At 38.2% G+C, this 26,556-nt stretch overlaps 1 protein-coding gene across 1 annotated transcript in view; it reads right to left on the bottom strand.

Annotated features, from left to right (window-relative positions):
* Positions 1-26,556, bottom strand: part of Vps51 (vacuolar protein sorting 51) — a 186,761-nt gene that overhangs the window by 114,295 nt on the left and 45,910 nt on the right. The window contains exons 6-8 of the mRNA XM_068228634.1: positions 22,280-22,423; positions 12,347-12,465; positions 12,071-12,271 (exon numbers count right to left, since the gene is read on the bottom strand). Of these exons, the coding sequence (XP_068084735.1) occupies positions 12,071-12,271; positions 12,347-12,465; positions 22,280-22,423 (464 nt within the window). The remainder of the gene's footprint in view (positions 1-12,070; positions 12,272-12,346; positions 12,466-22,279; positions 22,424-26,556) is intronic.

Below are 26,556 nucleotides of genomic sequence, written 5' to 3'. Positions count from 1 at the left end.
TCCCCCACCCGTGTACAATTCCCTGGCTGGCATTTTCTCTTTTAAAACCATTAAGACCGTTTGGGCTCGCATTAAAATAAAGTAATGCAGTTTCATCGGCAATGACAAAATTGTTCGGTGCCTACGAATTTATCACATGAGCCACGTTTTTCGTCAACTGTTGGCATCGCCAATGTTTGCGGATTCTGTTTTTCCGCCGCACTGTAGACCCACCGAAGTGAGTGTAAGTGCGGAAAGCTACCCCTTCACGTTCCGGAACACGTGTTCTATTATCACGCAGATAAATTTCGAGTTGAAATTACTCTGTAACATACTATTGTTTTAAAATGTAAAGGCAGTTTCGAATTAAAAGTCTAAATTTTGGTAATGGGGATGACATTGTACTTCAAATTACGAATTAAACAATTTAAATAACATGCAAAACTGTATTTCATGTTTCTGGGAATGAGAGCTTCTTCGAATTAGACGGGATTTTGAATTAACCGATTTCGAATTATCAAGGTTTTGCTGTAATATGCTTGGATGAAATGCCACGTTCAACCTTAAGACTGTCGATAAAAGTAATAGCTTTGAAATTGTCCAGGACAATCATTTTAGATGCTAATAGTGAACTGTAGATTCATATGCCCTTGATCTATCAAACTGTGATATTACATGCTCTTTTAAAGCAGACATGATAATAAGCCTGCAATTTGATTTATTTCTAATGAACTTAGAGCACCTCATTACTTTGCTACAGGAATTGAAGCCAAAATTGTAACAATCTGACGCAAGTGTAATAGACTGATATAACTTGAAAACAATATTCTTTAACCCATGGGTAAATAAAGTCAATATCGAGCTTGTATTATTATTATTATTATTATTATTATTATTATTATTATTATTATTATTATTATTATTGAAGAATACACGGGAAGTGATCACCAGTACATTACTTTTTGTATTCTTCCTGAAACTTCACAGATTAATATAACTTCGTATAAACCAACGCGGTGGAATATAGAAAGTATGGACAAAGAAAAATTTCTTGCTATCTTAAGAAATGAAATAGATAGTATTACAGAACAAATAAGTTGTTATAAAGGGAAAGAAACGGCTAAGAAATGTGCTGAGCTCACCATGGAGCTTATTTGGAGAGCATGTGATCTTTCCATGACTCGTAATACATCACGAAACAAGAAGCGTTCAGCGTACTGGTGAACCAAAGATATTGCTGATCAGAGTAGACGTTGTCTGCAACTTAGACGGAAGGCACAGAGAGCACGAGTCAGCCAAGAAGACACCTCACTCACAGCTGAGTATAAGTCGGCGAAGAAAGAATTGAGAAATGCTATCAAAAAGAGTAAAGTCGACAAATGGTGGAAAATGGCTAAAGAAGTGGATGATGATCCATGGGGTTTAGGATACAAGATCGTTATGAAGAAACTTGGAAGTTTCTCGAACCCGATCATGGACTCAAATGCAATGAAGGATATTGTGGATACATTATTCCCAGATCATCCTGAGAGGTCTGCTGCTGCTGATGATGATGATGACTTCATAGATGATGTGCCACTTTTTACACGAGAAGAATTGACGAGAGCGATTAGGTCCCTTAGAAATAAAAAGGCCCCAGGACCAGATAGTATTCCAGCAGAGATATTAAAGCTGATAGCAGATTTCTGTCCACAACTACTGCTGAAAATGTACAATAGCTGCCTGCTATTGGGGGTGTTCAGTGTTCGCTGGAAAACAGCTCGACTAGTTTTAATAAGTAAAGGAAAATCTGGGGGCTATAGGCCTTTATGTATGCTGGATACTGCTGGTAAAGGATTAGAGAAACTTTTGCAGCCAAGAATACTTTCAGCAGTTCAACTAGCTGGGGTCTCTCTGATCGTCAACATGGTTTTCGACGAGGGCATTCAACAATCGATGCAGTATGGGAAGTGTTGAATACAGCTAAAAGGGCACAAATGGGTAATCATCACTCTTGAAAAGTGACACTCCTTGTGACCCTGGATGTTAAGAACGCTTTCAACTCAATAAGTTGGAATGACATATTGGAAGCGCTTCAAAATACTTTCAAACTACCGGAGTAACTCATGCGCATAATGAGAAATTATTTGAAAGGTCGTACTCTAGTATATCACACAGAAGATGGGCAGAGAGTGAAACGGCTCACAGCTGGTGCAGCACAAGGGTCCATCCTTGGCCCAAATCTGCTGAACATAGTGTATGATGGATTGTTGAGGTTAGAGATGCCGGAAGACACAATGCTAGTGGGCTATGCTGATGATATAGCTGTTTTGATAGTTGCTTGAAATTTGGAGTAGCTCAGTTTAAGCGTATTACTTGATTTAGCTTTACGGATCACGGATATTTCCGGACATTTCTACATAGAGTAGGTAGAGCGAGCGACTCGGTGTGTATTTATTGCAATGATATAGACGATGTCTTTCGCACATTTTTCATATGCTATCATTGGTCAACTCAGAGAAGATGTTTATATACTGAGCAAGGAGAGTTGACGCCAGAAACTATTGTGCAGGTGATGCTACGAAACCAAGAATCTTGGGGTCAGATAGCAGTATATGTAGAAGGCATCCTGCGTCAGAAAAAGACAGATATGAATGCTCATGAACGCAGTAAGGAGAAATAAAGGAAGAAGAATCCTGAGAAATTAGCACGACACCGCCCTGAAGTAATGCGAGAGCGGTTCTGGGGCGGAGATATACGTCGTGGGAAAAGGGTGTGTGGGTTTTAGTGAGTAGGAATCTCACACGCTTGTGGAGTACGGACCCTCACAAGTGTCTAATGAAAGATTTCCCACACTTCCCTCGTAAAAAAAAAATTTTAAAAATTATTATTACTATTATTATTATTATTATTATTATTATTATTATTTGTAAGGTTATGCCATGAAACATGTGCTGTACATATATTAATATGAGTTTAGTTAATGTAAGAACACATAATTAATAGTATATAATTTATTATTACCTGTATATTTATGATGTATAATCCACTACAATATTGTCCAACACACTGTAATATCCAGAATGGCGTATCTTTGACACTAGATGGTTGTAGAATGTTCTTTACATTATAACTAGACTATTAGACACTCTAAAATTTACGAGAAGATGTGTTGTGACATATCCTTCTAGAAGCCTAGCCAGGAAACATATATAAGGAGGCGGTCTTGATGGTGGAGTTGAGTTATTTTTTAACAGTGGTTGTTTTGATGTGACTTGTGTAGAAGTCGTCCTAGCGAGTGTTTGAAGTATATGAGTTGGTAGTTGACATGCCTCTGGTACAGTCTTATTATTATTCTTCGTGATAGGCAGTTCTTCAAAATGGTGGTTTACTTGAAGTGTAGCATGTAAATAATTGTAAATAAAAACAGTGTATGCAAGTGACAACATTTAGTGTGCATCTTTGTGAATACATCAAGTCTTCATAAATGTTCTCCAATATGCTGCCATCAATATATTCTAATATGCTGGCCCTCGACTTCTCCAGTGTTCGTACAACTTTGACTTGATGGTTCCTGTTAATCTGGAGATTGTCTTTTACTGCCTGAACAGCCACCATCAGGTGCAGGCTCTTCCTCTCCTTCAAAATCCATTACATCTATCTGGCGAAACATGCATTTCTGCTTCATCCCCATTATTTTTCTGACATCCATATCCTCGACTCCAATTGCATTTCCATATTCAGCACGTCATAAGTTTGTCTCTAATATTTTGATAACATTCATGGATACTTTGTAGGCCACAACCAAACACTCCAGGAGAAGAACATTTGTACTGCAGCTATACTTGACAGGGCAGATACAACATGCCACTGTTTAATGGTGCTACCAAGCAACTGCTGAGTTTTGCATGGACAAGTCAGATATCACCATTTTTGTGATGAACAATCTATATTTTAAACAGGTTTTCATGCAATTCAGAGCAGTCTAGGTCTAGAGCCTCTGGCTCTGGGGATCTGTATATTCCACATATCTCCGGGGAGATAGATAGTTTGCGAAGTACTGATACCGGTGCTCCTTTGTCGATCTGTAATGAGTTATGAAATTTAAGTGTAAGAATTATGAAGGAGAATTAAGTTCCGTTGAGTGTGTATGAGCCGCGTTGTGTTGTGAGAGGCCTATGCACTGCCATCTGAGCCACGGAGGCTCCCCCCAGGGATTGAAGATGGATTCAATTACATACAAACTGGGATAACCCTATTAAAATTTTTGTAAGTTATTGGGAAAATATTAAGAAAAGTTTGTATTCAGGCTTGTTTCCAGGATTTGTTAGCGGCCGTCATCTTCCAGCTTATTTGAATTTATAGGCTTGTATTTGGTAATAGTACCGACCTGTAATTTTTTTTCTCTCCTATCTCAAATGATCATTTTAACTCATTCTGACATGCTAAATTGAATGGCTAAGTCCATTTTTCTCTATCACATAAGATTTTCTCACAAATCACAAAAATAATGTTGAAGTATGGATTTTTATTAGTGCAATAAAAAGCATTAAAAATTGAACACTTAATTCAGAACTTTGTCTACTAAATAAAACTGACTCCATATCTTATGAAAGATCAGTTGCTGAATGGAAGAATTTTTTCTTTGCCTGAAAGGAAGTCTGCATTGATTTATGTTTGTGTTCTTGTTGTGTATCTTCTCTTTCCAAGGACCAACAATAGTATGCCATCACTGCTAAGTTCCATCACCCCAGCACCCTATCTCAGATAACCTGCAAGACAACATAAACAAGAAAAACGTGGAAAATGAGTTAGAACTGCCTAGCTTTTGTTAAAGCATTACAAATACTTTAGACGAGTAAAGTAATGTTATTTCCATATAAATGGTATATGTACGTCATCTCATTCTATTTAGCTACACTTTTAACTTCAAAAAGCTCTAAAGTTACAATTCCTAATTGGAACTTGCATGTTAAAGTACCTTTTGCAAGGGTCAAGTGCCAAACTCAAAATAGCTATTTTGACTTTCAGTGTAGGTTCACTTCGATCGCATGCAACCCTCTGGGAGAAGAGCTCTTGGTGTACTGCTTTGTGATTGTGATTTTGCCGTGCTAGTGAAATCGCTTATTATCGCAAGTTTCTTTCTTGTTAATATTTGATAATACACTCTCTCACTCACTCCGTAGGTTTCTGAGGGATGTGAATTTCCCATGCCGATCTCACAATCCTCTTCCATCCTTTTCGATCTTGAGCCCACTCTTCCCAATTATCAATTTGGAGGGTCCAGCATACCACGTTGGTCTCCTTCTTCCAGGTTCTTCGGGGTCTTCTTGAAGGTCTTTTCCCATTAAGAGATCCCTTGTATAGATCTACTGGTGATCTGGGTATCCTGCATCCTCAGTACATGTCCAGCCCAGCGCAGTCTGTTGGATTCTATCACACCCATTCTAGTGTGTTGTTGAGAGAGGGTGTAAATCTCATAATTAGATCTTTTTGCCAGCTTTGAGAGATAGGATCGAACCATGGGCCAAATATTTTTCTATAAACTTTATTCTCAAAGCCTTGCAACTCCTGCTGCTCTTTCTCGATTATACTCCATATCTCGGAACCATACAGAAGTACTGGTTGAATGATTGTTAACCATTTTTGCATTTGTTGTTAAGAACTTGGAGCCTAATACAGGGCTCATAGAGAAAAATGCCTTATTTGCACTCTTAATTCTAGCTTGATGTTCCTGTTGTCTTCGGTTTCACTCATCGATTATTACACCAAGGAATTTAAACTCCTCTACTCTTTTAAATATATATTTCCCAATCTTCAAAGGCGATCTGTCAACTTGTTCATGATTCGGTCTCTGTACAGCCATGTAACGTGTCTTTTTATCATTTACCCGTAAGCCAATTTTTGCTGCCATTTCCTCTAGTTCCACAAATAACTGCCTAACTTCTAATTCAATGCACAATATAATCCGCATATGCAAGGACTTTATGTAGTCTCCCCAATATAATGCCAGCAGGCATAAGAGCTAATTTCCTGATAATCTTCTCCAGTGTAATGTTGAAAAGAAGAGCAGACAGTGCATCCCCTTGTCTCAGACCAGTTATATTCTGGAAGGAACTTGATTTTCTGCCCTTGAGCAAAACACAGCTAACATTACCACCCATACACAGTTTGCACATGTTAATTAATTTTATGGGAAAGCCAAATTCCATCATGATGTTCCACAGTCCTTCTCTATGGATTGAATCACATGCCTTGAAGAAATCTATAAAGAGATAATGAACCAACTCCTTGTGTTACCAAACCTTATCATTAATATTCTTAATTGCAAACATGTCTGTAGTGGATCTGTTACTATGTCCCCAATAATATTTTCAGCAAGTAGTTTCAATCACTGTAAAAGAATAAAACAAGAGATAAATCATGATAATTTTGAAGTTCTTCCTTACACCCTGCTTTATGAATTGGGACAGTAAGTGATTTCTGCCATTCTTTTGGAATAACTTCATCGTGCTATATCCTTACAATGATCTTATATATGTATTTATGTAATCTTTCTCCATGATCTTTAATAAGCTCAGCAGGAATGTTGTCACTACCTGAAGCTTTATTGTATTTTAAACTTATAATACTTTGTAATACCTCTTGATATGATGGCTATGGTATTTGTTCTTCTGATGGGGAACTAGATGGTTTACCAATACAGGTTTCTGGATCAGTATAATTCAGTAAGGAATCGAAGTATTGCTTACAGTAATTTAATGATTTGTCCTGATCAGCAATAAATTTCGAGACTTATCTCTCATAATACTTGATCTTGGTTGAAATCCTTTTTTAATAGCGTTGACAGTTCCATACATCTTGCGGATGTTCCTGTTTCTGTAGTCATCTTGGATTGATTCTATTTGTTGTCTCAGGAAGACTTTTTTCTTTCTACGAATTAATTTACTACATTCTTTCTGTTTTTCTCTGTATAGTTCCTCAACATCTACATTCTTATTAGACTGCAGCCACTTATTATGCCATATTGCCACTTCATTAACTGCATCTTGACATGCCTCATCAAACCATTTCTTTTTCTTACTAACACCTTTTGGTATCACTTTCATTGCTACTCTTGTCATGATTTGATAATATAGCATTATTAATTAAGCTGGGGGTTACGATTTAAGTGCAATGCGTCATAGGCTTTCAAAAATGTTAGATTTCAGTTTTATATAGCATAGTTGTCAATCACTGCAAACCTGACATTTACCATACTCGCCGCTTGGAGGTTTTAACTACACAATCTCAAATTTCGTTCACAGTTCACTCAATCTTATTATCACACAAAACATTTCCTCACGACATGTAAATAATTAAGCCTACAACTACTGTCATCACTTTATATCCTGTGCTGTGATCACTAACTCACTTTTCATTCACTATTCGTCCAATCTTTTTACCGCACATATTTTTACCAGATTTGGACAATGGCATGCTAATTAAACCTAGAACTAGTGTCGTCATTCCCAACTTAACCCCTACTTGCACTTGACATTACCTCAATTTGCACCCAAGTTTGTTCAATCTTATTATCACACAAAATATTTAAGAATATTAAAGAATCCTTTGGGGAAGGGGAGTTCCTAAGTTTCGAAAATAACTCCTCGAAAGATATATCATGAGGAAACAAATAGGATCATATTCGAAGAATGTTTTCCCGGTAATATTCTTTCTTGTCTTCAACCTAATACATCTTACCATTCGGTTAGAATTGAGAAACTGCCGAACCAGTCATAGAGAAAGGGGAATATAATCAAGCATTTGGACAGGAAGGGAATCCCTTACAAGCCATCCTACAGCGAGCGGGTTTTTTCTTTATAATTGGCTTTATGATGTACTGACAATGATAGGTCCAATAGCAACGATAGGATAGGAAAGGGCTAGGAGTGGGAAGGAAGTGGCAGTGGCCTTAATTAATGTACAGCCCCAGCATTTGCCTGGTGGGAAAATGGGAAACCATGGAAAAACATCTTCAGGGCTGCCATCAGTGGGGTTTGAAACCTCTATCTTCCGAATGCAAGCTCAGAACTGCACGCCCCTAACCGCACAGCCAACTCGCTCAGTACAGTGCGTGAAGGATTCGTAAAGTGCTTATCGGGTGGATATCATTGCACTAAAATCGGAAAGGCAAGTTTTAACCCTAGAACTGCGGACCGTCTTTCTGACAGACGGTGTCTTTCTTCTGCCATAGATTTATAACTGGAAGCCAGGTGGCACTAACATAGATACCAGTTAAATACTGATACTTTTGTCTTCACTTTTGAAAGTCTTTGAAAAACAAGCAACACTATGGAGAAGTTTATTTAGCTGTAGAAGTGAAAGTACTTTCACATGTTCTTAGAATTAAGATGGCAGCCCGCTTTGTTGACTATTCTGAAATCGAACGCTTGATTTTCGAAGATCTTAGTCACAGTACTGATGGTGACAGCGAAATACAAGATGCCTTGGAAGTAATGGAAAATTCCGATAACCGGAATGATGTTCAAATCGGTGCAGGTTATATTATTGTACCGGGTGGTACACCTCCACGCCGCTTATTTAAAATTTGCGCCAATTGAAACTCCTCTGCTGGAGGAAGTCTGAACTTTATTTAAGGTGTTAATTTTCAAGTTTTTCAAAAGATGTCACCACGTGGAAATTTTGTAGTTTCTGAACTGTGTTGTTTTCGACGTATTTTTGTTTTGCTTGTAGTAAGAAGTGTGAACATTCTCTTCTAGAGGACACTACTGAAGAACTACAACGGTGCACCCTAGTGCGAAGTGAAAGAACTGTTTTTTTTGGAGAAAATTTAATTTCAAAAGTTTGTTCTTTGCTAAATTTCTTTCAGTCATTGTTTAAGTTGGCAATATTAACCCTTTCTTTCCCCTTGTTTTGAATTCAGCCAATCCTGAATTTCTTGAATTAATTTTCCACCAATAATATGTTTCTTCTTCGTATTGTGTAGGGGTTTTCTTTATCCACCAATAAATGATTGTGGGTGGGTGTTTTCCTTCCTGAAACGCCTCGAACTTTCTGCGAGAGTATATAAACTGCTGATTTTAGGGTCTCTGTGCCACTTCTCTACCATCTTTCAGTGTGTATAGTACATAGCAGGGGGCGGGAAGCGCCCCTCTCTTCGGGCAGCAGTTCAACATCCAGGTAATGGCCAGTTAATAACTTCTTTTCTTGCTAGGTCAGCAGTTTAACTCTCGGGGCGGGTCCGAAGTGTTTCCACCATGTAACTTCCCTAAAATGTAAAGACTCCTTGTATCTATTCTCTTTTAAGCTACATATTGGGATAGAGAGTGCTTAACCCTCTCGAGCTCCTACTCATATTGCTTTGAGGTGAACTTATTTCTCACAACCGATTCTTCCTTAATAAATTGTTTCCTTCCTAAGTCACCTCTTTAGTATGGGATTAGCCCTTGCATTAGCGGCCTAGAGCCAGGTTAGGTTTTTAACAAAAGGTATTAGGAGGGCAGATCGCCTCCTCTCAAATTGTTATTTTAGAGGTCATGTAATTAATCCTTTTCTCACTTAATAGACCTCAGTAGGTTGGGTATTTTACCCCTGTGTCTATGTCCTGAGAGGACAACTCAAAGGTGGGGTTTGGTGTGGCCTTTGAGAGGCTTAAAGTTTGAGAGCGTGTGGCTCTTTCTTGAAAATTGAGTGTTGTATGCCTCGAGGAGGCTTTTCTGTGTAATTTGGAGCAAGTGCTCCTGAGCATGAATGGGGTTTTCTGCCCCTCTGTTAAAACTTATTTTGGAGTAAAGTTGGGCTGATTGCCCAAGAATTGTGAAGTCGGGGCGCGAAGCCCTAATCCGGTAAATATTGTAACTATACTTTTGTTGCCTTGCTACTCTGTACCTGCCATGCTTGTTATTTCTTAATTTTGAAAAGAAAATATAACCTTGTTAGTTTTACGTTAACTTTAATTTCGTAGCTTGAGACCTGTTCACACCCGCACCTTCCTTCACCTCTAACTACCACGGAATACTCCGTAACAATTATTATTGGCAGTACGTCAATATTTGAAGAAACCAGTGAAGGGATAAGTGTTAACTGTTGATAATTGTGTATATTGTTATAAATACTTTGATTGCAAAAAAAAAACACACACACAAAATTAAAAAAAAAAAAAAAGAAACTGCCCTAAGAAAACTAAGATAAGCTGTAGCTTCGGAATTCGTGAAAAGAACTCAAAATCAGTTTTGAGAAAAAAAATGTGTTTTACTTAGCTTTTGAAATGATTTTTTTTTTTTTTTTTTTGCTAGGGGCTTTACGTCGCACCGACACAGATAGGTCTTATGGCGACGATGGGATAGGAAAGGCCTAGGAGTTGGAAGGAAGCGGCGGTGGCCTTAATTATGGTACAGCCCCAGCATTTGCCTGGTGTGAAAATGGACGGAAAACCATTTTCAAGGCTGCCGATAGCGGGATTCGAACCTACTATCTCCCGGATGCAAGCTCACAGCCGCGCGCCTCTACGCGCACGGCCAACTCGCCCGGTCTTTTGAAATGAAAAGTGAAGAATTGTGTGGGGGGAAAATGTAAGAACATACCTGTGTATTTCAGAATATCATGTTCAGGAATAAATTATCTATCAGAAATTATTTTCTTAGAGCAAAATATTTCAACAATTCCCTATGTACAAAAAAAAATTATAATGTATATTTTGATAGTTAGAAATAGTGACAATTTTTAAAATTATTTCTGACATCTTCATGTAGAAGTAGATCAATCTTTCAGCTTTCTATTGGTGTATAATATGGATTTATTGGATTAATATTTGTTTACAGGCATGATTTCATTTTTGTAGTGTATATTGAGGAAAATAACTGCAGCATTTGACAGATAAACCTGCAGCAGTTCTAGGGTTAAGAATATCCCCCTACGATTTTTCTTTGAATTCATTGAAAGTCTGTGAAGCCAAGTAAAGGGTTAAGTGGCACATAACAACAAAACTTTTCACCCTTTCAGAAGTAAAAAAACTGTTGCTGGAAGCGATTGAACTAGGAACTCAACGTTGAGTAATGTGTGTAAAATACGTAATCAAGACAGAAGGAAAAACAAAACAAAACTGGGGGGCATAGATTGGCTAGAAGAGATGCCATTGAATAGATCATAACAAATGCAAACAACAGTGATTACGAGGCTCTGGAGGGTTTGAGTAACCTATCTTTCTTCCAGGAGCTAAATTAGTGAGCATATTAATCTTCAGAATTATATCTTCTTGACTATTTCTGGATATTGACTAAATGTTGTATTCTTTTTATTCCTTTTAAAACATGTTAGTTATCGATCTTGCAGTTTCTTGACTGCTGTTTTTATGTGAGCAGTACTGCAATGTCCACATGGCCAGAGTAGTTATTGTTGACTCCCAGGTTATCTGTATAGGGTATAATGCTTTCCCCTCCATCTCTTTTATTTTCTGGTGAAATCTTTCACCCTATTCGTCACGCAGAGTTCCCAAATTACCACTGAAGCAGTCAAGTTTATTCTTCCTCCTGGGGTTAAACTTTTCCTCTTAGGCCATTCCATCGTCGTCCAATGTTTATCCCTTCTTCTTCTATCCATTTGCATAAAAAAACAAGGGCATTTCAGATACCTTGGCATAGCAAAATAATGAAAACCTTTAGATCTCCACAATAGCCACTTACATTCTTGATACTTAATTTTCTCTAAGACCAATAAAAAATTTCCATATGTTTCTTTCAGAAAAACATAATGCGCAACTGGCAATGGTAATGCCCTTCTATTGTGCAATAAAACTGCTCTGAGATTTATGTGTTGCTGTTACTGTATCACTGTTACCACAATACTACATATACAATAAAATTAATGTAACATCAAATTACGTAAAAAATGTATGTGCTAGAACAGAACTGTTGACATTTTCAAAATCAGCACGTTGTTTTCCATGCAAATTATTAATTTTTACCAATACAGCAGAATCAGCGCACGCCAGTGTAATTTACTAATTTGTTAAATCCAATGATTCCCAGTTACAATGAACGTAATGATTTGTCCATATATCACAGCAGTGTCATGAACAAGAATCTCTCCCTTTGCATTAGAAAATACTTACCTGGCAAAGTCAGTATCAGAAAAAAGTTTCTTCATGGCCTGCAAACGGCGATGGAAGCGATCCAAGGCTCTAACAAGAACCACAGTGTCTCCACCATCTTGCTCTTTCTCAATGCGAGCATTTACAATGTCAAAGTACCTCTGCATGTTGCGTAACACAAAGTTACTCAACTGGGCCAAGGCAACAGAGTCCAAGTCATCACTAAAACAAAACATACTATAGTGAACTAGTCCATAAGAAGAGCACAGAAATAACGCGTAAAGAAAATAATATTACCAAAGTTGGGCATCTTGAGGTCGTGGTCTATTGACAAACATGTCATTATATGAAGCAACCACAAGACACAAGTCGCTAAGGAAGCCTGAACTGCCAGCATCCACAAATTCTATGATATCCTGCAACAGAATGTGAAAATCAGAGGGACAATAACATTCATAAATTAATTTATTAGCTGATCCTACATCTAGAATATATACAGTTAATCAAAACACATTTAGTCCAAAAGTTTGCTGTATCAAGAGCATTCTGTATGCCTTGAAAGAGTTTGTCTTCTCTACAGGAGGAGGGGCACAGCAGACATTGAAGCATTTGCTTTGGTCTTTTCCGCATTTACACTTGATCTCGTCAGAACTGATGTAACCCTATCTTAGTAAGGTCACCACATACAAAATAGTATTACTGACCACGAGACCACTTCTAATGCACAATCCTGAATCGAGGAGGGTTGTTGGCTAAAGGCATCCAAAATCCATGTCAACGGCCTCTCATAATAGTACTTATCGCTAGTAAAGTAGAACCATCGTATTTGTCATGTTGGGGTACTAATCAAAAGTAGCGTAGACTCGCGGTATTCCACACATGATAGTACAACTCACAAGTATTGTAAGTTGCACAGGTAACGCAGACCTATGGTGTTTCTCACATAATGGTGCCACTCACAGGCAATGCAAACCGATGGTGTTCCTCACCTACGTGTACTAATCACGGACGCCAGTATTCCCGTGGTGTTCCTCATATAGTGGGCACTAATCATAGGCAACGCAGACCCACGGTGATGCTCACACAGTAGTACTAATCGCAGGCAATGCTCAGACCCGTGGTGTTTTTCACAATGATACTAATCACGGGTATTGGAAACCCACAATGAGCCACTCTCTGCTACTACTAACCACAAACCTCTAGTGTACCTAATATAGTGGTACTACCCGCAAGTAAAGGCGACCCTTGGTGTTCCCTGTGCGATGGTACTAATCAAAAGTAGTTTCATGGTTCTAATACAATCATCCCTTGGTTGCCCCTTTTAGTCGCCTCTCACGACAGGCAGGGGATACCGTGGGTGTATTTTTCGTTTGCATCCCCCACCCACAGGGGGTAGACAGAGAGAAAAAGAAGAAAAGGAAGGGATCCGTCACTTCGAAAAATGAAGTAACGGAAGAAGAAAGGCAAGGGCCACGAAGGGCGTAAAAATGAAAGACTCCCTAGGCCTCGAATGCTCTAATACCGTTGGGGTCAGAGAAGAAGAAGAGTTGACCAAGGGCAATTGGACACGATAGGTGAAAGTGAGGAACCTGGCACAAGTTGAAGCAATGCCAGGACTCAGCTAAGGGCCCCGTGGTTGCCAACCCACACTTCAAAGTTGAGAGCCCCTTGGGCCCCTTTTAGTCGCCTATTATGACATGCAGGGATACCGTGGGTGTATTCTTCATGTGCGGCCCCCACCCACAGGGGGTAGAAACATCTTTCTAATTCCTATATCAATGTTAGAAGTGAGCAAATTTCTTCAGACAAAACAATGTTATACCAGTCCTGCAAATCAAGTAATTTCAAAGATTTCTTCCTCCTGATCACATTTTACATCATTTTAATTCTTTTTTAGGTTTGTTTCCATCATCAGCTGATATTCCTGGGAGGTATATCCCATGAATTATAATTATGGTAATTTTTGGTTTGTTTATGGACGGTGATGTTTTCACTGATCATGTATGAATTACTTATGTCGTGGTGCCGTATGTTTGTTCGGCCATTTAATCTTTTCCTTCCTGACTTCCTAATCATTTTCCATATTCTATTTTTCTAGGAACTTCCAGCTCAGTGAGGAATGTAATGGGAAACTACTTCACTCCTCATTTCCCTAGAACACTTCTTCAGTGATGCTTATGCCATTTATGACAGCTAATGGTGGAGCTATTGAGGATCCAACCAGCCTATGGGCTAAGGACTGAACATACACACAATGATGCTGTGTTTACATTTTATCCCTGTTCAGTATATTATCCTGTAAAGTGATCTTTGCGGTTACTTGATGTTGTTGCGGGTGAATTCAACGACCTGCATGGATGTACTTTTAGACTTCTTCCCTTGTAAATTAATTATGATCCTTGCCCTCTATAACTTATCAATTACTATTTCACCTACTTCATCACCATTTATCAAGTATTGCTTTCTTAACCTACAAAATTACATATGGTACTGTTGTCCTGCTAGCGTTCAAACTTAAAATACCACTTTATTGAGCAATACTTGTTAATATAAATGTCTCTCTCCACTTGTTTGTATTTCAGATTATTCCTTGTTCTCTAATTAAAATATTAATTGTGAATTTAAATCTGAGTAATTGTGACGTTAATATATACGAGTATACCTGACTATATACAAGAATCCGTATATGTGAATTACATGACTGTACTGCACAACTAATCTTGTATGATAAATGGTTCGCTTAATATTTCGATGTTGGCAATACATGTATATATCGGACTGGAAAGTGTACCCCAACGCTCTCTATCTGCGGACAGTAGAACTAGTTGTGTGTACAGAATCTGCTCTCCAGAGCGTGCAATGATCGTCCAACTTTACTGCTGCGCGCGGCCTAGCTTGGAAAGGGCTGTCTGCCGTTAGAACTTACTGGGGACAAAAGCTGTCAGCCATGCCTCCGCTTACATCATTTAAAATGAACAATGATCCTACTGGGATAGGATAATATGGTTGTGTAAATCCCTTTTTGGGATAAAACTTGGTCTTGATTTATTTATTTATTTATTTATTTATTTATTTATTTATTTATTTATTTATTTATTTATTTATTTATTTATTTATGAAAACGTAAAATGTAAGATTGTGTACAGTATAAGTTTTGTTTGGTGAACTGTTACAGGCGCATAGGTCATTATTGGCAAAATGCTATAGTTTTCCTCTTCACTTCTGTAGTACCTTATTTTATTATTTGTTTGTGTGCTCATATTTATCTTTATTTGTCTGTTTTGTGAATTTTACTGTGCACATTATTGTGAGATTGGATTTATGTTCTACGCATGTTTGTAATTTGGACTTCATGTTGGAGCCGTTTAAATGATATGCTATTGCTTGTCCGGATACCTTAAGGTTGCTGTAGTCCTTTCTCATTTTATTTTACCCTTTGATATATTTTATTCTGCTCATTTTGTGTGTGTTTCACGGTACATTTTCCTTCACACTGGTGTAATTGCCACTTATTTTATTGCTGATTGTTACTTGTAAATTTTACCTGTGTTCAGGTTATATTTTTATTTGGTCATTTTGTCCTGATTTTTTTCTTTTTCATTCCATAAGTTTAGTCTTCATTTTGGCTGGTATATTGAACTCTGCACCTCGTAATTACTAGTGACACAGTTTTTTACTTAATATTATTATTATTATTATTATTATTATTATTATTATTATTATTATTATTATTATTAATATTAATATTAATTTTAACCTAGTTAGTTTATATTTAAAGCCTATACAGTTAATATGAACTCATTTCAAGTGGTAATATTATAAGGTAATTATTTCAAGAAATTATTCATTTAACACATTATGTTTGGTACAATTTTAGGCAATTCTTCGCGGAGAATTTTATAACGTTGGGTTTGTTATCTTTGCATACATTGTCGTGGTATCTTGTCTTGTCTTATGCTATTCTGTAACTGTACCATTGTTGCTTATCTTATCTCTTCCTGGACTTTACGTAACTGATTTATTATTATTGCCTTATCTGGTGTATGGAGTCTGCTCCTGTGTGCCATCGCTAAATGAGTACGGTAGATTGTTCACTCCTTACGGGAGAATGTGTGTTAGACACTGAGTGTATATTGACACATTGAATTTCCTGTACTGAACCGTTCCGGATTATACTGACTATGAATTTTGATTTTCTTGTTTCCTTTATGGTGGATTTTAAGTTTGGGTTGAGTTTAATTCTGTAATGTCAATATTGTTCTTTTTGGGGCCTGCTGATGTGTTAAATACTTTTTTTCCTCAAGGTATTCTTTAATTAATTTTAATTTGGTATGATGTGTTACAGAACTTATTTTCTATCTGCGTTTCGGAGTAAAATTCCTCCACTAGGAATTGTCCTAAGAAAAGTCTTTTTAAAAATTTAAATAGGTGGTAAGGTAATACAAATTTTAAGTTAGTTTAAGGAGCTCCTTAGATAGTTGTTCAGTAAAATTAATATATTTATTTGAAAGACATTATATTTATTTTAAACTCCTTACATAATGGTTCAGTAAAGTTAATAACAATATTTATTTGAAAAATTCTGAATTCCCATCAAGAACCTTCCAACTTCCAGAATCAGAACATGCAGATAGTTATTGGAGATTTTAACGGCCATAGTACAGTTTGGGGCTACGAGTCTGAAGACGAGAACCTCAGTAAACTGCAAGAATAGATTGAGGTAAATCAACTGACTATTATACACGATGTTAAACCATCAGCATACTTTAGCAGTGGTAAATGGAGAAGAAGCTATAATCCCAATTTATATTCAGCAGTGACGTCAACCAGCAGTGTGTAAAGTCAGTCTGTAGTCCGGAACCAAACATACAGCACAGAGGAAGCTGGAAATGAACTGAGATGCCAAACGTGTTGTTGTTTGAGTCATCAGTCCATAGACTGGTTTGATGCAGCCCTCAATGCCACCCTATCCTGTGCTAACCTTTTCATTTCTGCATAACTACTACATCCTTCATCTGCTCTAATCTGCTTGTCATATTCATACCTTGGTCTACCCCTACCGTTCTTACCACCTACACTTCCTTCAAAAACCAACTGAACAAGTCCTGGGTGTCTTAAGATGTGTCCTATCATTCTATCTCTTCTTCTCGTCAAATTTAGCCAAATCGATCTCCTCTCGCCAATTTGATTCAGTATCTCTTCATTTGTGATTCGATCTATCCATCTCACCTTCAGCAGTCTTCTGTAACACAACATTTCAAAAGCTTCTATTCTCTTTCTTTCTGAGGTAGTTATCATGCATGTTTCACTTCCACACAATGCCACGCTCCATACGAAAGTCTTGAAAAACATCTTTCTAATTCCTATATCAATGTTTGAAGTGAGCAAATTTCTTTTCTTAAGAAAGCTCTTCCTTGCTTGTGCTAATCTGCATTTTATGTCCTCCTTACTTCTGCCATCGTTGGTTATTTTACTACCCAAGTAACAATATTCATCTACTTCCTTTAAGACTTCATTCCTAATATTTCCTACATCACCTGCCTTTGTTCGACTGCACTCCATTACTTTTGTTTTGGACTTATTTATTTTCATCTTGTACTCCTTACCCAAGACTTCATCCATACCATTTAGCAGCTTCTCGAGATCTTCTGCAGTCTCAGATAAAATAACAATATCATCGGCAAATCTCAAGGTTTTGATTTCCTCTCCTTGGACTGTGATTCCCTTTCCAAATTTCTCTTTGATTTCCTTTACTGCCTGTTCTATGCAAACGTTGAAAAGGAGGGGGGACAAACTGCAGCCTTGCCTCACTCCTTTCTGGATTGCTGCTTCTTTTTCAAAGTGATCAATTCTTATCACTGCAGACTGACTTTCATACAGATTGTAGATAATTCTTCGTTCTTGGTATCTGATCCCAATCACCTTCAGAATCTTAAATAGCTTGGTCCAATCGACATTATCAAATGCTTTTTCTAGATCTATGAATGCCATGTACGTGGGCTTGTCCTTCTTGATTCGATCCTCTAATATCAGACGTAAAGCCAGGATTGCTTCACGTGTTCCTACATTTCTTCTGAAGCCAAACTGATCTTCTCCCAACTCAGCTTCAACTTGTTTTTCCATTCTTCTGTAAATAATACGTGTTAAAATTTTGCAGGCATGAGATACTAAACTAATGGTGCGGTAGTTTTCACACCTGTCAGCACCGGCTTCTTGGGAATAGGTATAACAACATTCTGCCGAAAATCGGATGGAACTTCTCCTGTCTCATACATCTTACATACTAAATGGAATAACTTTGTCAAGCTGGTTTCTCCTAAGGCAGTCAGTAATTCAGAGGGAATGTCATCAATTCCAGGTGCCTTGTTCCTATTTAGGTCACTCACAGCTCTGTCAAACTCTGACCTCAAAATTGGGTCTCCCATTTCATCAGCATCAACAGCCTCTTCATGTTCCAGAACCAAATTATCTACATCTTCACCTTGATACAACTGTTGGATATGTTCCTGCCATCTTTGTGCTTTGTCTTCTTTCCCTGGAAGTGGCTTTCCATCTGAGCTCTTAATATTCATACATCTAGATTTCCTTTCTCCAAAGGTTTCCTTGATTTTCCTGTATGCAGCATCTCTACTTTTCCCAGGACCATACAACCTTCGACATCCTTGCACTTCTCCTTCAGCCATTCTTCCTTAGCTACCTTGCACTTTCTGTCCACTTAATTCTTTAATCGCTTGTATTCTTTTCTGCCCTATTCATTTCTAGCATTCTTGTATTTTCGTCGTTCATCAATCAGGTCTAGTATCTCCTGAGTTATCCACTGATTCTTAGTTGATCTTTTCTTCCTTCCTAACACTTCTTCAGCAGCCCTACTGACTTCATTTTTCATGACTATCCACTCTTCCTCTATTGTGTTTCCTTCAGCCTTTTCCTTTAGTCCTTTTGCAACATGTCCCTTGAAACAATCCCTCACACTCGTTTCTTTCAACTTGTCTAGATCCCATCTTTTTGCATTCTTTCCTTTCTTCAATTTCTTCAGCTTCAGATGGCATTTCATGACCAACAAGTTGTGGTCAGAGTTCACGTCTGCTCCTGGAAAAGTTTTGCAATCCAATACCTGGTTTCTGAATCTCTGCCTAACCATAATGAAGTCTAGTTGATACCTTCCAGTGTCTCCAGGTCTCGTCCACGTATAAAGCCGTCGTTTGTGGTGTTTGGGCCAAGTATTGGCAAGGACTAAATTACGATCAGTGCAGAATTCAACCAGCCGACTTCCTCTTTCGTTCTTTTGTCCCAATCCAAATTCTCCTACTGTACTACCTTCTCTTCCTTGGCCTACCACTGCATTCCAGTCTCGCATCACAATTAGATTCTCGTCACCTTTTATATATTGTATTAAATCTTCTATCTCTTCATATGTTCTTTCGATTTCCTCATCATCTGCTGAGCTAGTAGGCATATAGACCTGCACTATTGTGGTGGGCATTGGTTTGGTGTCTATCTTAACCTCTTAACTGGGCATGACATATATATTCGTACGCTGTATGTTACAGGGTAATGGGCATGACGAATATATACATACTCGTATTTTACCACGAATATCTCCTGGGTATGAAGAGCTACTTTGCCGCGTCGTATATTGTCTTATGAATTGAAGTTTTTCCCGCTCGATGACAGCAAATACCACATGTCAGGCTTCTTGAAGCTTATTTCATTTTATTTTACAACTGTGCTGTGCTACTTGTCCGCAGTAAACCAAATATGGAAGCATCTAGTTCAAAGCGTAAGTTTGAAACGCTCGAAGAAGACGAGATTATTCAACACTTAGAGAATGATTCTGACAATTTACCTTCTCAGAAATCTGAAGATCAGTGGTTTGATACAAATGAAGGCGAGTCCAATAGTGAAAGTGGTTCAGAAAGTGAGAATGAAGAACAAGGGAAACAACATGACGAATCGGATGAGGGCGAAGTGCTGGACATGTTTCAACCTTTCCCGCCGCGTAGTGTTTCACGTCAGAAATTCGTATTTTCTGGTGCTTTTGGTGTAAATGTGGACTTCGACGATGAATCCAATGTGCTGGAATATTTTGAACGGTTCATAGGTGATGATATGTTTCAACTTATTGCCGAACAGACAAATGTGTATGCTGAACAGATTTTAGAAGCCCATCCAAACTTGAAACCATGGTCACTAGCGAGAGATTGGGTGGATACAAATCCAACTGACATAAAAGCTCTAATTGGACTTCTAATGCTGCAGGGGATTGTTCATAAGCCAGAAAACAGTATGTACTTCTCAAAACGGGGAAGTATCGCAACCCCTTACTTTCCAAGAATTATCTCTGAGACAAATCACTGCAGTTCTAGTGAGGTAAATAACGTAACGGACCGTGAAGTTAAAATAAAACCATTCACATTGTCACTAGCATGGTGTGCAATTCGTAAATATTAGTTTCTTTTACTGGTTTTAATTTTAGGTGGTAACATATGAACAAAACACTCAAATTTGTGTAAACCAGGTAAATGACCTTGCAGTTAATGAAAAACGGTACAGAATGTCATATGCATGATATGATATATATAAATACCCCTTGCTTTTATTTGTTTCAACTTTCAGCTATAAAATATGGGCCAAACTCGGAAATTCCAAACAGGTAAATTACCTTGCAGTTAATGTAAAAATGGTTCAACATTTCTCTAACATTAAAATTAAAACGCCTTTATTTTACTTTTTGTATCACAGATGAATGATATTAGTGATATAACTAACTTTTCTGAATATCCTACTGTGTAACAACCATCTGCTGAAAAAATACACAGGGCTGGTTACACCAAGCACATCTATAATACCCAGTTAAGAGGTTAACGACAATAATTCTTTCACTATGCTGGTCTTAGTAGCTTACCCACTGTCCTATTTTCTTATTCATTATTAAACCAACTCCTGCATTTCCTCTGTTTGATTTTGTGTTGATAATTCGGTAGTTGCCTGACCAGAAATCCTGTTCCTCCTGCCAACGTATTTCACTTACACCAACTACATCTAACTTTAGTCTATCCATCTCCCTTTTCAGATTTTCTAATCTACTACAATGATTCAAACTTCTAACATTCCACGCTCCGATTCGCAGAATGTCAGTATCCATCTTCCTGATGATCGCCCCCTCTCGTGTAGTCCCCACCCAGAGATCCGAATGGGGGACTAGTTTACCTCCGGAATATTTTACCCGGGAGGAAGCCATCATCAGTACATCATTCATACAGAGAGAGCTGCACGTCCTCGGGAGTTAGTTACGGTTGTAGTTTCCCGTTGCTTTCAGCCGTGTAGCAGTTTCAACACAGCTAAGCCACGTTGAATATTATTACAAGGCCATATCAGTCAATCATCCAGACTGCCGCCCTTGCAACTTCCGAAAGGCTGCTACCCCCCCTTTCGATGAACCATTCCTTAGTCTGGTCTCTCAACAGATACCCATCCGATATGGTTGCACCTGCGGCTCGGCTATCTGCTTCATTGGGACACGCAAACCTCCCCACCGCGGCAAGGTCACATGGTTCGCAGGGGAGGAGATGCCAAATAAGAATAAATATATACAGGATGAGTACTAAGGCCATATTCAACAGGACAGATGTTCATGTTATTATATGCAGCTTTAAAATCATGCATCACAGTGAGAAGCGCTGTGGACTGTATGTTTGTCAAGGCATGTCCACCATTAGTTTGTGTAACTGTAATTATTTGAAGCTGAGATAGTGAAATACACTCCACAATGTGAAAAATGTCAGCATACCAGCACATAAATAAAACAGGAAAAAAAAAAAAAAAAAAAAAAAAACTGGGAGAATTACTACCAATAATGGCAATTATCAAAGTCAGAAAATTAAGTTTCTAACATCGAAACAAGAGGTTGATGATCTTATCTTCTGACGTATGGTAAAATCTAAGAACTATTTTTTCCACACAAACAGTATGAAAGAGAATCACTTAGATGGTTTTTTCCCAGTCTTTCTAACTTTCTTTGGAGTTCCTCCAGCAAATTCCATCAACAAAACATAAGTCATTCAATGTACTTATGAGAGAGTGTTACTTCAGTATCTTCATCTCTCATTTTTCTTGCCCCCACCTGATCCATAATTCATACTTGATTACAATAAAGTTCCGATATGAAAGAATCACACACAATAAATTTCCAAGTCAATACAGTTACAAAGCAGAAAATTGGGTTCTTACCTGTTCTTGCATATCTTCAAGGAAGGTCAACTGTTCTGCCAACCTTGTTTCAGCATGTGATAAAAAGTCAGCACACAAAGATTTAGCAGGTTCCTTCAGCTGCAGCAGGAGGTCAACAGACTCAGCCAACTCTTTTGCAGATGCCTATGTAAATAACCACCTCATGAGCTGACTGCATGGAAATTCACAGGTATGCTGCATTAACATTTTGACATCTATGATTTAAGGATCACGCATGTCAAATGTTGATGTATCTTTTGGGAGAGGGGAGGAAAAAGCTGTCTTTTTGATGATGATGATGATGATGATGATGATGATGATGATGATGATGATGATGATGATGATGACGATGCTTGTTGTTTAAAGGGGCCTAACATATAGGTCATCAGCCCCTAATGGTACGAGATGAGACAACATGACGTAATTTTACATTTAAAATTTCTCAGTGGCTAGAATTTTTAAAATGATGAAGAATGATTATAAATTTAAAATAATCATTGGATCTAATTTGCAATGTCTCATCTTATAAAATGACTTAAAATTGTATTAAAATGTAATGAAATTAAATAAGGCATTGCCTTTAAAGTGACATATTATATTTCTTTCAAATTAAAAGTTTAAAGAACATAATTAAAAATATACAAAGATAGATAAAAACAGAGTTAAAAGAATAAAAACATGGTTAATAAAATTAAAAATTGAAAACAAACAGAAATTTCATGTTTAATCACGATAAAACAGGCCACTGTCCCTCATAAAATAAATGACGAGGTCTATCGGCTGCTCATCATCTCGTAGAATGAGGAAGATGGTACTCAAAGTACCTTGGCGCGGATCGCCCAGGCCCGTACTGCATAAGGATGCGTATTATGGTCAGATGACTGCCGCAAGTACACACCAGGGGGGTTATGGGGATTCTCTCTTCAGTACGGAGGAGTGCACTGCTATACGGTGACAGATCCGTAGAAAACATAATACCACTGCTTCTCTCTGAAAAACCTGAAGGGAAGTCTTTCATACCTTCATTAGTTTAATCATTCTTTTTTTTTTTTTGCTTTACGTCGCACCGACACAGATAGGTCTTATGGCGACGATGGGACAGGGAAGGGCTAGGAGTGGGAAGGAAGCGGCCGTGGCCTTAATTAAGGTACAGCCCCAGCATTTGCCTGGTGTGAAAATGGGAAACCACGGAAAACCATTTTCAGGACTGCCGACAGTGGGGTTCGATAATCATTCTCAGCTTATTTGAAATAAGGGTGGTCTGCCACTCCATCTCCCAATAGGACATAACCATGTCTCAGCGAAGAAGGAATATCACTGGCTGGAACCTTGTAAGGCAATGGGAAAAAATGTAAAAATGTGATTCTGGTGTTAGCAAAAAACATCCATCAATATATTGTAGTGAACTCAAGGAGTCAGTACACAGTGGAAAGTGCCGAAATTCAGTGGACAGCACATACCACAAAGCTTCTAGGATAGCGTAGCACTCTGCTATGTACACACTACAGGTTTCCAGTAGAGGAAAAAGGAACCTCTTATTATCAACAACAACAGCAACAACAACAACAACAATAATAATAATAATAATAATAATAATAATAATAATAATAATAATAATAATAATAATAATAATAATGTTATTCGCTTTACGTCCCACTAACTACTTTAACGATTTTTTTGATACACCGAGGTGCGGGAATTTAGTGCCGTAGGAGTTCTTTTACGTGCCGGTAAATCTACCGACACATGGCTGCCATATTTGAGTACATTCAAATACCACAGGACTGAGCCAGGATCGAACCTGCCAAGGTGGAGTCAGAAGACCAGCGCCTCAACCAGCTGAGCCACTCAGCCCAGCAAACCCGCCTTCTTGGTGGCAGAGAATGTTCGTTTTTCCGCTACACCACAAAAATGTGATTCTGGTGTTAGCACTCCAGCATCCGACCAGCAGATCCTGCATCCGCTGCACCAGAGAGTGTCGCAGAAAACATCCATCAATATATTGTAGTGAACTCAAGGAGTCAGTACACAGTGGAAAGTGCCGAAATTCAGTGGACAGCACATACCACAAAGCTTCTAGGATAGCGTAGCACTCTGCTATGTACACACTACAGGTTTCCAGTAGAGGAAAAAGGAACCTCTTATTATCAACAATGAATGCACAGCCAACCTTCGCTTCAGCCATTGAGACATCCATGTAAATAACTAATGAACCTGGGTACAGGCTAACAACGGACAGAAGGAGCCTGCGATGAATGGAGGGGTCCGTGTTCACTTTTGGCTCAGTGTGCAGATTTAGGATGATTTCATGGCATTGTGTTACCCACAGAGGAACCTTACTAGGTCGCATTTGCCTGGTGTGAAAATGGGAAACCACGGAAAACCATCTTCAGGGCTGCCGACAGTGGGATTCGAACCCACTATCTTCCGGATGCAAGCCCACAGCCGTGCGCCGCTAACCGCACGGCCAACTCGCCCGGTACACAATCTCTGACTGTTCTCCAAGTGTATAACAACCGGTTGCACTGCTCGTGAATAAGCAGCATATAACCAATAATTCTCATCGTGGAATATGCAGGGATAGCTTGGGTGAAGTGGCATCTGTCGCAAGTTCGCAGCATAGGACAACAGTGTTTGCTGGCGCCTCACATGTAAAGGAGGTACACCAGATTCAGCAACCAAGCTAGCAATGGGACTTGCAGAGAATGCTCCCGTTGCCAACCTAATTCCACTGCGGTAGATTCTATTCAGTTTTATGAGCACACTTTGCCTTGCTGATCCATATGTTGCACTGCCGTAGACTACTCTAGATAAAATGTAGGAGCACCATGTGGTCTTCCCTGCCCCCATGTAGTACCACTAACAAACTTCAAAATATTCAGTTTCTTAGTGCATTTGACTTTTAACTGACTCATGTGTGGCTCCCACAAAATTTATATTGAAAAGGAACCCAAGAAATCAGTACGTGTTGACTACAGGAAGAGCAACTCCCGCTAAATAAAGCTCAGGATGGGGATGAAGATTGCGCTTCTGGCAGAAGTGAACAACAGAGGTCTTTGCAGTTGAAAACCAAAAGCCAAAAGCTCTCTTCTTAAACCAGTGAAAACTTCCTCTTAAGTCACAAAGGAATGTCAGAAGAGATAGTCTGTTAAGAATGAAGGCATTCTTTTCAATGTAGATTTAGTTAATATAACTTACATGCTGAAGTGATAGTGCACTGCATTCACTGCCCAAGTCTTGAGAATGAACTGCAATCTCAGAGTGTATGAGAGGAGGAAGATATAGAGGCATAAATTCTACAAGGGTTGTTTCATCATGACAATCGTGTTATATATTCCGATAAAACAGCAGCAATGTAAACGTACGTACGTTATGAATCTGAAGACCACTGGAATGTGTTTCTCAACACTAACACAATATTGGGAACTGGTACAAGAGCTAATGGAGGGGGCAATCGAAAGATAAATAGAAATCATTGTTCTATTATGCACACAAATCTTTTTGCATCTGCAAGTCCTGTTGTAAAATTCAGAACACTGTCAACACAGAAATACCCATGTGCAAGGATAATTCCTACACATCTTACGCTTTAGTTCGATACAGCAAAACACTATCACTCAACATTTCTCTTAGCTCTGCATGACACTGTTCCACCACAGAGAACTGCAGTATCCATGGATGAGTGCAGTTCAACTTTACTTACCGTATTTTTTGCACCCTGATTTTAGGAAGGAAAGTTAAGGGGAAATAATTTTTTAAAAACACATTTCTCAATCGGAAATCAAAAAATCCATTGTATAATTGACTAGTGTGGTCCAAAATAGGCCATAAAAAAAAAAATAACGAACAGATCATAAGAATTTTCAAGTGTTGTGTTACATCCTCAAGACAGTGACTTTATTTTAGTGTATACTGAATATTAGATCAGAACAATTTTCAAGTATTATGCTACCTATTTTTGTTATACATATGGCCAATTAGTGTTTTAAGATCTTATAACTGATGATGGCCTAATATCAATAGGCCAAAAACAGTATAATATATAAATAAATTTAAGTACTAATTTCATACTGTATTGATTAGGTGGATTATCTCATTTATCTACAATAATTATATTGTCATCAATACGGAACATGAAAATTATAAACTTTAACATTAGAATTTGTGTCAGAATTACGTATAGGGGACATCAAAGCCTCAAATTGTCGGCCAGAGAGATTCAGAAAGCGACATGGTATCAAATTTAGAGCGGTTTGCAGTAATCATCCAGTGTTAGT

This window comes from Anabrus simplex, chromosome 7 (assembly GCF_040414725.1).
Source record: "Anabrus simplex isolate iqAnaSimp1 chromosome 7, ASM4041472v1, whole genome shotgun sequence".
Lineage (NCBI taxonomy): Eukaryota > Metazoa > Arthropoda > Insecta > Orthoptera > Tettigoniidae > Anabrus > Anabrus simplex.
This window is presented reverse-complemented; position numbering and strand designations above follow the sequence as displayed.